This window comes from Mugil cephalus, chromosome 9 (assembly GCF_022458985.1).
Source record: "Mugil cephalus isolate CIBA_MC_2020 chromosome 9, CIBA_Mcephalus_1.1, whole genome shotgun sequence".
Taxonomy (NCBI): domain Eukaryota; kingdom Metazoa; phylum Chordata; class Actinopteri; order Mugiliformes; family Mugilidae; genus Mugil; species Mugil cephalus.
The window spans coordinates 12,354,210-12,366,392 of record NC_061778.1 but is presented as its reverse complement, the minus strand read 5'-3'; the positions used below and the strand labels follow the sequence as shown (position 1 = coordinate 12,366,392).

Here is a 12,183-nt window from a genome sequence, read left to right as displayed (position 1 = left end):
CCTTGGCTTGAATGACATTGAAGACACCTGCCTAAATGTATTTTCATTTCACTCACCTTTGCTGCAGTTGCTGTCTCCTTCCAGCAGAGGGCTCCAGGGCGGGTCCCCCTGGCTGGCAAAGGTGCGCATGTGCAGGTAGCTGATGGTGAGCCGGATGACCGAAGCCTTGTCCAGCTGGCTGGTGATGGCCCCGGGCAGCGGCAGCATCTTGGCCAGCTCGAAGAACTCAAAATTCTCCTTGCCCCGCCGTGAACGGGCCGCATTGCGAGATTTCTCTTTACGCAGGTTCTGGAGACTGAGAGGCGACAAAGGCAAGGGGTGTATTTAAAGAGGAAGATGTAAGGAGGTAAAGAGGGGAACAGAAGAAGAAGCAAAATGAAGGACCAGATGAAAGCAGGAGGGAGAGGAAAGATCAGAAGGGCAGAGAATATAGCCTGAATCAGCACTGTGTCAGATGGGTGAAACTGATAAGGGGCATATCACTTAATGGCCATTTACTAACCACCTGTTGATTGATTCGTGCTCTGTATAAATGACCTCAACATCAATCCAGAAAAGTCATTTCATAAATATATATAATCGTAATAGCTCCCGCAGTTCTAGTGAAACAATCTCCCATTCTGACCCATCTCTTGTAGATTGGCTTGGTAATTACAGACAAACTCTCTTCTTTTATCGGGCAGAGCAGAGTCCTAATAATGCCATTTGCTCCAAAATCCATATGTGAACACATAGACACAATCTCTCGCTGCCTATCTCTCAGCGTCCCTCCCTCTCCTCCAACCCTCTCACCCACTCTCTCCCTTTCCTTTTCTCCCTCTCTCTCTCTCTCTTTCTCTCTCATCTGGTCCCGGGCTAGTGAGCTGAAGCCGTGATTGAGGGATCAATAGGCGAGGGAGGGGCAGAGTGACAGAGGGGGGCCGGGGCTCAGGTAGCCTGTCTCTGTGATTGGGTATTGACTCTCCTCAATGGGGCCTGAGTGGTGGAATTATGTTGTCACAGCCACTTCACAATTTGTGTCGGTGCTGCGCTGGAATAAAGTGTGTGCATGTGTGCGTCTCCCTCGTGTCTGTGTTGTTGATTTTCATCCCAAGAAAGACCACCAGTTGTGTGTGCATGTGTGCGTGTGTGTGTGCATACATGTGCGATAGAAGAAAAGAACAAAGAAAGGAGCCGTGCATCGCGTGTGTACATATGTTTATATCTTAATCAGCCGACACAGCTGTTGTATTTCTCCCTGTTAGCCTCTAATAAGTGAAATCAGTGTGTCTTTCTGTGAGTATGTGTGAACTCATGCTGCCAGCCTCTGTAACATCTCATTATTATACTGTCTCGACCCCAGCCACCGAGAACAATCAATACGCGCACATTGATTCTGCTTAGTTTTTATATCCGCCTGTAAATGACTGCCCATTAATAATTCCAGCCAAATTTACTCAATCTCCCACTAAGGGGAGGGGGATTCACAGCTGACAGGAGTGGCAGGTGAGCAACAACGCGGGTTTCTGCGTAGGGCCGGGGAGAGCGGACGTACGTCTTCTGGATTGTCTCATTGACAGGAAATGCTTCTTTGGGCTGTCAGTGTGTGCGAGGGTGTTAATGTATGGATTTCATCCTTGCAGAGATTAATTCATGGGCATGCACACGGGCTTATACAGTATCAGCCTGTGCGTGCCTGTGTGTGTGTGTGCGTGTGTGTGTGTGTGTGTCTCACCAGGGCAGAGTGGGAGGCTTGGCCAGTAGTCCTTGTAGGAAATCCCACTCCACACTCACGCATTTCCCCTCGCTGACAAACGGCATAGTTGCCATTCTTCTCCCGATGGCGTGCCGACGCTGCTGCTAACGAAGGCTTTGATTGGCTGAGGACGTGACGGACTCAGACCTGGGGATCCATGAGAGACACCAGAGGACAAAGAACATGTGAATCGAGTGAGTCTTTCAACAGTAATGAAGCCACAAGACGGTCATGGCAGGTACAATTTGACACATTTTGGGCGCCCTGTAACTTTAAAATGAGAGAAAAAAAAAAAACACGTCTCTATCACAAACTATTGCAAAATTCAAGAAAGAAACAAAGTACTGAAGTTGAAAGAGAGCAATTAGATGCTGTATGTACTTCCCCACTTAAAGGTCGGGGGCTGTTCCCAAGGTAATAGACATAAGACAAAACATTAACTCTCCTTTGAAGTCAAAACCACACTGAAAATCACAGATCTCTAAATGTCTCCACTCGTCCCTCAGAGAATATTCAAACTCGTCTCTGAAGACTAAACGCTCTGCCCACCATCTATTGCCGCGCATCTTTTTGCCGCCTTCTGCCAGTCAGTCTCCAGCTAGCAGCAGCCTACTGCGGCGGAAGTTGCCAATAATATTCTTCCTCGTCTTCAAACAGAGACCAGCTCCTCACCAGATTCCCTCCCCTCTATGCTGTGTTGACATTTAAAGGGCTGGTGTGGCCCCGAGCACCTCAGTGTCATGCCCTTGGGCCTGAGATGCCCTCTCTCTCTCTCTCTCTCTCTCTGTTAGCCCTCACACTCTCTAACTCTCTCTTCTGTTGGCCCGGCTGGGTCAGCACAATTGTGTCAGTACAGCTTTGCCAGGGCAAGAGGAAATGGATTATGTCTCCGGTTTGAGCATAGCTATGCTGACCTTGGCTAAGAGGGGTCAGCAGAAGCTACGCAGGTTTGGCAGATATCATTTCAGAAATCGGAGCTAAAACAGTCAACAACGAATGCATCCAAGAAAACGTCTTGGACTGGTTTCAAAGGTTTCAAACACTAGTTGTGGACGGGGGGAATCATGTCATCAGTTTACCTTGAATATATATTTTTTTAAATTCTGTATTTAGACAGAAACGGTGAAGCAAAAATTTGTAGTTGCCGTTTCTAACATGGTTAGTGATAGAAAGACGGGCCTCTTTTTACCTGTTGCTGATGTATCAATCTGGATCAGAGTGGTGGACTGATACTGGCTCTCTGACAAGCTGCTAGCACGGCCAAAGAAGTAGCCACATAAACTTGTACACTTTCATTTCATCAGTGCAGACAAAGACGCTACGCACAGCTGGGCCACATCTAGAGCCATATTCACCCTATTCGCCTCATTACAGCAGCATTTCGGAATTTTTTATTTGTATTGTCGAGATATAAGTGTCTGCAGTAGCCCTTCAAAGTTGCTGTATATTGTATGGGATTGAAAGAAATTTACCTGATAACGATAAAGGTGCAAATTTGATCAATAGGGTCAATTTTCCACCTTCAGACTTAACCCCTTCCCAAGTCATTTAAATTGACAGAATATTTTGTCCTGGGCTTAGGGTTTAAAGCCAAGGCTTTATTCAGCCATAGGAAACCTATATATTCCACCCTGCAGCTAGCAGCGTGCGGCATTGACAGTCCTCTTTTCATAGAGTCGGCTGCAGAGAAGACAGGGTCAAGCAGAGGGCAGTGCACCTCTGTCTAACAACTTCACCCTTGTCACCTTCTCCACCTCACCTGGATAAATGCGCTACATGCCAAATTAGGCTGCGCACAGTAGGACACAGGGAGCAAAAGGAGACACAGATAGGAAACTATTTACTGTCAAATTTTCACCGCCTCACGCACACACACATGGCCGGCCCCGTCTCCCACCTCCATACCTGTATGTTTATCTCTTAATTGACCCTATCTGTGCTTATCTAATCTCTCCTTCCATCTTTCTGTCTCAAACTATCGCTCCATCTCTCCCTTCGTCTGCCTCTATCTGGGCAGACACAGGGGCGTAATGGACAGGGGCCTCCACAGTAATTATTCAATCAGCCTCATAACCTTGTCGCAGGTTGGGCGGCCCATTAATGCACTCACCCAAATGGACCCCGCCACTTTGACTGCTAATGCTCCGGCTAGCTAGCTGCACAATAGCCTGAATGTCAGAGGTGTCATCGAGACGGAGAGTGAGACAACCCCGCTCGATTAGGACTGAGAAACACACGGTGAAGGAACGCGCGGCGTCTGAGAACGAGGAGATCAATTCGAATCAGGTGTGACCGCAGGTGCTCACAATGTGTTGCTGCAGTGCTACATATTCAGAAATGTGGCGCGCGTGTGTGTGTTATATGCGAACGTTCGAGACCTCTACCCTATAGAGCCCTGCTCTCTTGGCACGGTCTCAACAGCAACAGAGAGGAGGGCACGGCGGCGAGCGCTCACAGCCGCTGTTTGCCTCGTGCTGCTCTCTGGCTGCTCGCTTGGCTCCTGCTCTGTTTATTTTCAGTAGGGACGTTTAATTAGGGCCTCCAGCTGTCAGAGGTTCGTTAGCGTGCCCCTCCTCTCTCGGAGCCGCCCCGCCCCACTGGGAGTCAGGGGCATCAGGCAAATGAACACATTTAAGTCAAACAGCACGCCGGCAGACAATAGCTTCACTGCCATGCCACCAGCTCCCCTAGGTAGAGACATGGTTGTTTTATGCCTCATCTCCCCAACCCCTGGGGCCCAATACAGAGCATGGCCAAGACTGTGAATGTGGAGTCAGAGGCGCTCTCATAGCCCACTAGAGACAACATGCACACGGCAATCATGCAAAGGTGAGGAGAAGGACCAGAGCCTATGCGATGTACAGTTTAAAACAAAAAACAGGAGCAGTTGTAGTTGTGTGTATTTTCATTAGGATGCAAAAACAGGTGAAAAGCCTGATTGTGTGGTTCGTTTAACTGAACCAATCATTTTCTTTCTTTCCAATCTGTTTAGAACAGGGGGTATAAATATATGTGTGTGTGCGTATGTGTGTTTGTAGATATATATATATATTTTTTTTTATTTTTATTTTTTCCCCCCACAAATTTAAAGAGAGCTCTTCTGTCCCCAGGTGAAATGTCTGTATGCATGTTTATGTCATATGCAGGTTTGCGACAGCTGCACATGTTTGAAATAAGAAAATGAATATTTGAATGTGTGCACTTTTTGAATAGCTTAATATTGATTACAAAATGATAATAATCATGTGTATTCATAAATAGCACTAGGCCGAGTTTAATTAATTAAGAACACATATAGTAGGCAGGAGGTCCCTACTTAATCTCTCCATCAGTTTGGGGGTCCGCTGTCTGAAAAACGCTGGAGACACCCACTATGCACTATGATCATAAAGTCTTTGGGGCGTATTTAAACAATTTTTTTGACATACAACCTGCAATGTTTGACAAGTATGAAAACAAAAAATCTGCACAAATGAGTGGCAAAAGTGTGGCAATTTGCAAATTACAAACATTTATAAAACACGATGCTGATCTTATTTGCCTTAAATCAGTGCTTGCAAACCTTTGTGACCTCTGTAAAGTGAATCCATCATCACCTCTCAACTTTTTTTTTTTTTTTGTCCACTACTGAATAAAGGTGTCTTAACATTCTATTTATATTATAAAACTAATACCATTTTAAACAGCCGTCTTGTTTTTCCACAGCAACTGCTCTTCTTTAATTAGCAGGAGCCAAAGGTAAGAGTGTAGTCCACGTACAAACGGCGAAGGAAGATGTTCCTGCGAATAATATTTTATCAAACAGAGAATGTTCGATATCATGGAAGATGTAGAAAACACGGTTGGAAATAACATGAACAGAATATTTGATGTAGCTAGTTTTCTATCTTGCCTTTCATGTTGTTGAGTAGTTGTAAATGAGTGTCTGGAGCGTCCGGGGAGATGAAGTTTGGTATTCTGGTTGGAGGGCTGAAAACTACTTATCATGCATTACGGCCCGAGTTGGACCTCAGGATTTGGAAGTCAAAAGACTTTTTAATGTACAATTTTTCAGCCGCTGATCAATCGACAGATGCTGGACATGAAGATCTCTCCCCCCTCCCCTCTCGCTCGGCATTCCATATTCCAGCTCGTTCGACATTCTGCATCCGTATCGGAGCTCCGGCTGGGTTTGACCTTGACGACTCCGGATCATTCCCAACCCAAGGTTCTCTCCAACTCTCAAGGGCCTTGGCGTCCCCCCCCCCCACCCCACCACCACCACCACCACCACCACCACCACAGCCCTCTCCCACCCACTTTGCCTCTCCCATCATCCGCACCCCCCTATCCTTCTCCACTAACCCCCTCTTTGCTCCTCCCTGGCCCTTGCCTGGGTCATTAATTATCTAATGGAATCAATACAGCGTTAGATTGGACCAGTGTGACCCCGCCCGCCCCCAGGTATCTCTCGGTTGATGAGGAGGAAGAGGAGGTGCTCGGGAAAGGGTGTAAAGGAATGATGGTAACAGCACCGCGCAGTCACGGCAGCGTGGACCGTCCCTAAACCGAAAGAATACAGAATAAAGAGATCAGCGATAAATAAATGATTAGAGATGGAGAGGGGGGTGGATGGAGAGCACGTGGGGGGATGGAGAGAGCATAAGTAGAGGTGTAGAGAGGCAAATCAGACAGTGAGTAAGAGAGAGGGAGGGAAGTGATGGACGGATAAAGACATAGATGAAAAAAAAGAAGAGAGAAAGAGATTTGCTAATGTTCACCCTTGGTAATCAATATCTTTCTCCTCCTCCTCTTTTATTACAGAGGGCTTTGGTGAGTGCGCTTTGATGTCCACTCCTCACGGGCGCGGAGCCGCGCAGAATCCAATCCACGCCTGTCATAATTACCATCTACCTTGGCCCGAGCATACACAAAAGGAATGCTCCACTGCACCTGCACTGTATTAAATATGAAGCAGGAACAATCGGCACGCACCATCCTGTATATTTATAAGAAAAATGATCCACTCTCTTAAGATTTTCTCAGACAATCTGGATGACTTTCCTCACTCAGTTGTCGAAGTAACGAAAAAGCGCCACAAGTGTAACAACCTGGATGCGGACATAAGTCCCCTAAAACGTACTCTAAAAGATTAAGAGTTATTTATTGGTGCTGAAGCAAAGCAAGTAGGTTTAAATAGTATTTATGTGACTTCACAAGTCGTAATTGAAGTTGTAAGTCATTGAAGGGTGAGTTTCCCCTTTTAGTAAGAGCAGTCTGTGGATGATAAGGATAAGATTTCAACTCCAACGCGGAGAGCTAAAGGGAGAGCTTAAATAGTTCATGAGAGGAATAATTTCGGTCAAAAAGCTCCGTCCGTCATGAAGTTAACCATCCTCAAACCATCTATTCATGAAAGAGAAATCCATCTCTTCTGGGGTTAAAAATCCAATCGCAACACCTTAAGGTCAAATATGGGATTTAGAGAAAAATCCAAAATAAACACTTCTGATTCTGAATATTTTCACAAAAGAAATGCGCTCGCATGTAAAGCGAATGTCGATAACATTAACAGATAATGCTCCTAAATTTTGTAACAGCCGGAGACGAGCCGAAACACCGAAAGGTAGAAAGAAGACAGCAAACTTCTCCCCCTCGCTGCGGAGCAAACAGCCGAGTGGATGCAGCTCTCTATACGGCTAAAGATGGTAAATCCACTCCCGGAGGCAGAGACCACATCAGCACTGACCTCCAAATAACCACAGGCCAAAGAACAGCACACAGGGTCAACGCACACGCCAATGCGTGCACTAAAAAAAGAAAAAGAGAAAAAAAAAATCAAGACTTGAAAGCACACTAGCAAAATCCACATGCTAATACAGACATGTCAATTAGCATGGTGCAGATGTCAGAGTTCAGAGCGGTGTCAAACTCTAAGCTGTGTAGGTGTTTTGCAGCACACTTGAGGAAAGCGGGATACCCGCTGGCCTCGCGCTGTGGTTCCATGCAGCGGCCAGAGTTTTGTGGTTTGTTTGAATATTTCTAGATGTTGTTAAAACTTTTTGTCACGGCGTAAACTGGAGAACAAGAAAAGACATGAAAGCGTGAATGGAAGTGATTTAAGCTTCGCAGAAAGCACCTGATCCGATATTCGATTTAAAGGGAAAAGTCACCGCAATTATGGATGTCTATATGTGTGTGTGTGTGTGTGTGTGTGTGTGCGCGTGTGTGTGTGTGTGTGCGTGTGTTTGTGCGAGTGTGCGCAAAGGCTGGTGGATCCCTTCAGGCTGGTGTGTGAATGACAGCGGGGGTTATGTAAGGAGCCACAGCGGGGCCCGGAGTGGACAGTCCGACCGGAGATCAGGTCAGCAGAGTGTGACACTAAACACATCTCCCTGACACCGCGCTGACACCCTCTGTCACAGACCCACACACTGTCTGTCAACGGTGCTCACACGCACACACGCGGGCGCACGACGCGAGCAAGAAGTGTGTGAGCGGCTGTCTGTCAACACGCCACGCGCTGACCACCTCAGTGTGTGTAAGGGAGCAACAGAGAGAGACAAAAATATCGGGAGGAATAGAAAGCGGAGGGGAAGGGGAGGGAAGGGAAGGGAGAGGTGAGGCGTCTGTCTACCTGCGAACTTGTCAATGAGTCACAAAAGGTGACTGGCTCTGTCTACCATCGAAGATAAATTCGCACATTACCGACTTGCTGCGGCGCCGCTGATATCAATAATATATACTCACATCAAAATAATATAGGAAACGTGGCAAAGAAAAAGAAGCAACGCCGATATTTAATGGGCAGAAAATATGTGACTGAAAAAGTCGCCCGCTTTCATAACCACAACACAAACTACCTTTAATCACATTTCCCTCTGCTTCAATTTAGTCTGCAAACAGGGCTCTTTGTTGCCAATGTTTTCGCTTTCACAGTGTAATTCCGGTCAGGGTCTGTCACACATCTGCTTGTTGGCATGCACTGCAGGCTCCTTGAATCCAAAAGCCAAAAACGAAAAGCAGCGTCTGGGTCTAATAAAAAAGGCCTAAACATGGGTCACGACCAAATAATTCCCGCACATGCGAGGACTGGAAGCGGATGGAGGGGCTCAGTGACTCACAGGGCCGGGGCATAAACCGTGCCACGCTCACGCAAGTGACTCGGCCTGACCCCACTTCACGTCAGCGTCCTCGTCCAGTCTTTAGTGAAGCGCCGCACGACAGTTAAGTGGAAACACACATTACAGTCAATTTAAAAAAAAAAAAAAAAAGGGGGAAACAAGACAAGCAACACGCCTTCAAAAACTATTTGGTTAACATGCGAGCGTGGACCGTAACTCATCTAACCACTCTCTATGCTTGGCACCTGAAAGGGTGACTCTGACTGAAGTTAGCTGGAATTTATCTGCACCAGCTGCAGGCTCAGCGGGTGTAGGTGCAAAAGATGCTGTTGTACAAAACAAAAAAAAAAACAATTTACGACAAGCGCACGCCACAGATTTTTTTGAGTGACGCTGTGAGAAAAAAGCCACACTAAAGACAAGTATACATAGGGCTGGATGGAGATGTGCAAACGTACAAAATACACTTTCATACGTTCAACCCACACACACACACACACACATCACTGCCTTTGTGCAAAACCTGATCCACTATTCTGATTCTACTTCAAGTGACAAACCCCCCCAAAAAACAAAAACAGCAACATTATGAAAAAAAGAAAAGAAAAAAAAAAGAAAATCCAAAATCATTCTGTGATGGTTTGATGTTGTTATTTACTTTACGGCAGCACTGAACACTGTTCGTTTGTCACAGTCATTCTGCCAATTTGGACCACCTGCTGCAAACACCCTGAAGGCAGCGAATGTTACCAAGCCAGTAAACTGTGACCAATTCTGCCTCTGCAGGTGGAGACGGGCACGCAGCCGCTGACTCGCTGCCTCCATATCTCAAACAGCACATACGCACACAAACACAGGCGTGGACACAAAATCTATCAGAAAGAGTTGCGCACGGCGCAGAACATGAACATACATAATTATTTGGCTTATCTGGACAGCGGAGGTTGGAGTATTTGCTTTGAAAACTGATTGAATACACAAAGAACTTTGTTTAAAACCAATAACGGTGCCTTCGAGCGAGAGCGAACACTCAGTCTTATCTTATCATTTACATCAAAATTCATTTAGAATAAATTACAAACCTACAGTTTCATGCAAACCGTGTGTACATTTGTATTTGTTCTCTAATTAAATGCATGTTGTCCCGCAGCAAAACCACTTTGGAATTTATAGAAAAAAAATATATTTTAGATCATAATCTAACTAATAATGCACTAATATCGTAGCATAAATGAAATGATATACAACAATTCTGCTCTCTTCTAAATGAAAAATAGCAAAAAAAAAAAGTTATCAGCTGTTTTACAATTTTACTTGAAGAAAATGGTTCTTTAGGAGTAAATACAACTAAATACATCAAAACTTTCACAAGATTAATCCAGATTTTTTTTCTTCCAAGACGTAACAGCAGATCAAAATTCATCATTTTCACCTGACAGCAGGAATCTCATGAAAGGGAGACAACTTTATGAGTGTGTGCCCGTTGTGTGTGAGACTACGAAGCGATAGAGCAAAAAAAAAAAAGAAAAAAAAAAGTGTATGGTCATGCATGTGTGTGTTGACTGTAAGTTGTTAGATCCATTATCCACTCACCTGACGGGCATTTCCAGCACTCAGTCTGCTGTTGCTCTCATCCACTTTGTCTCTCTTTTCGTCTTCCTCCTCCTCTCCTTCTTCTCCTTCTTCCTCTCCTCCTCCTCCTCCTCCTCTTCGGTGCCCCTGCTCTGCCCTGGCAGTGCCCCCCCACCACCACCACCACCACCACCACTGCACCTCCACCACCTCGACCAGCACCTCGAGCTTAAACACAGCAAACAAACACTGTGTGTGTGAGCCAAGGGGGCTGGGACAGGGGGGCGAGAAGCGTCAGTCCCCTCACTTTCACAAAAGCCGTGGCTGCGCAGCCGGACGCGTAGTGGACTCCGGTTGGAAGAGTGTGTGTGTTTGTAAAAGAGGGGAGAGCGAGAAAGAGAGGGAGTGTGTGTGTGTGTGTTTGTGTGTGTGTGTGAGTTAGCTAATGTAGCTCTCCTTGGCTCTCAGACTCACTTCACTAACACTCTGCTCCGCTGCTTCTTGGAGATGGACTCGGATTAGGACGCAGCCAGTGTGAGAATCTCTTTCTCGCTCTCTCTCTTTCTCCAGCCGGCATGCTCCCTCCCACCCTCCCTTCCTCTCTCCCGCTCACTCATTCACTCTCCTCGCTGAGCTTCTTTCTTTTCATTTCCTCTTGGGAAAGCCGTGCACACCAGTTGTCTCTGCCTTCAGCTGCTCCCTCTCCCTCTCAGTCACTAGTAAATATAAAAGGCGTGCTTGTACAGCCCCTCGCCTCAGTCTCTCCCTGGCTCGCTGTGTATCTCATGCTTTCGTTTACCCCCACCTCCATGTGCACCCCCCACCTCCTCACACACCCCCCCCCCCCCCTCCCTCCCCACTTTCTTTCTCACTGTCAAAGCTGCCTTTCAAATGCTGATTAGCATCCCCAGTAAAAGGGAGAGCGAGAGACAGCGGAGGAGAAAGAGGGAGAGGGGACGACTGAAACAAGTGGGAGATTCCATCACATCCAAAAAGCGTTGTAAACCGTGACTCCCGTCCTGTACAAACACACACACACAGTTGTTTTTGTCACTTTGGGAGGACGCTGCCTCGGACACTAGGGGTGGGCATTGGCAAGGACTTCCCGATACAATATGATACCACGATACTTGGGACCCGATACGATATCACGATATCACAATACCCGGGTCACGACACATTATTGCAATATTATGACATATTGCAATTGTCTCTGTAGTTCATTGAGAATTTTTAAATGCAGCTTAAAATACATGTTATATATGTACATCAGTTGGCAATAATAATTTGTTGGACGAACTGAGTCAAAAAGCAACATTAATCCAAATGATTCATTTCCAATTAATTGCACTTGTGCAGAAAAAGTGATGTCGGAGGTTTGAAAGTCGTTCACAAAACATGACTTTTTCTTTTTCTTTTACAATCGATATTAAGACATTCAAAATAGATACTCTATCGGAAAAAAAAGTTTCGCTATATAATGCCTAGGGCGTCGAGAACCGGTTCCAACTGGTTTAATTCATCGATATCATTAGCCTTCAGGCTTATCGATTCTTTGCGTGCTGAATCATTACGTCCTAGTCCAGAAGGTGGTGGTAATGCACCTAAAAGTTGTTTGCCACCCCCCATAAAGCGACAGAAGAAGAATATTTACGTTCAGCATCATCATTCACATCATGTGACGCTCTCGTGATGACAAGAAAAGACGCAATGTCGGAGAGACTGCAATGGTGGCTTCACTTCACCAGGAGGGACTGTAATAGCGCAACACGC

General features: G+C 46.0%; 1 protein-coding gene across 2 annotated transcripts in view; it reads right to left on the bottom strand.

Annotated features, from left to right (window-relative positions):
* npas1 (neuronal PAS domain protein 1) overlaps nucleotides 1-10,587 on the bottom strand; it is a 35,591-nt gene extending 25,004 nt beyond the window's left edge. For both annotated transcript variants that reach the window (XM_047595180.1, XM_047595181.1), the window contains exons 1-3: nucleotides 10,432-10,587; nucleotides 1,715-1,882; nucleotides 57-295 (exon numbers count right to left, since the gene is read on the bottom strand). In XM_047595180.1, coding sequence (XP_047451136.1) covers nucleotides 57-295; nucleotides 1,715-1,809 — 334 coding nt within the window. In that variant the 5' untranslated portion in view covers nucleotides 1,810-1,882; nucleotides 10,432-10,587. The remainder of the gene's footprint in view (nucleotides 1-56; nucleotides 296-1,714; nucleotides 1,883-10,431) is intronic.
* Between the last annotated feature and the right edge of the window lie 1,596 nt (nucleotides 10,588-12,183).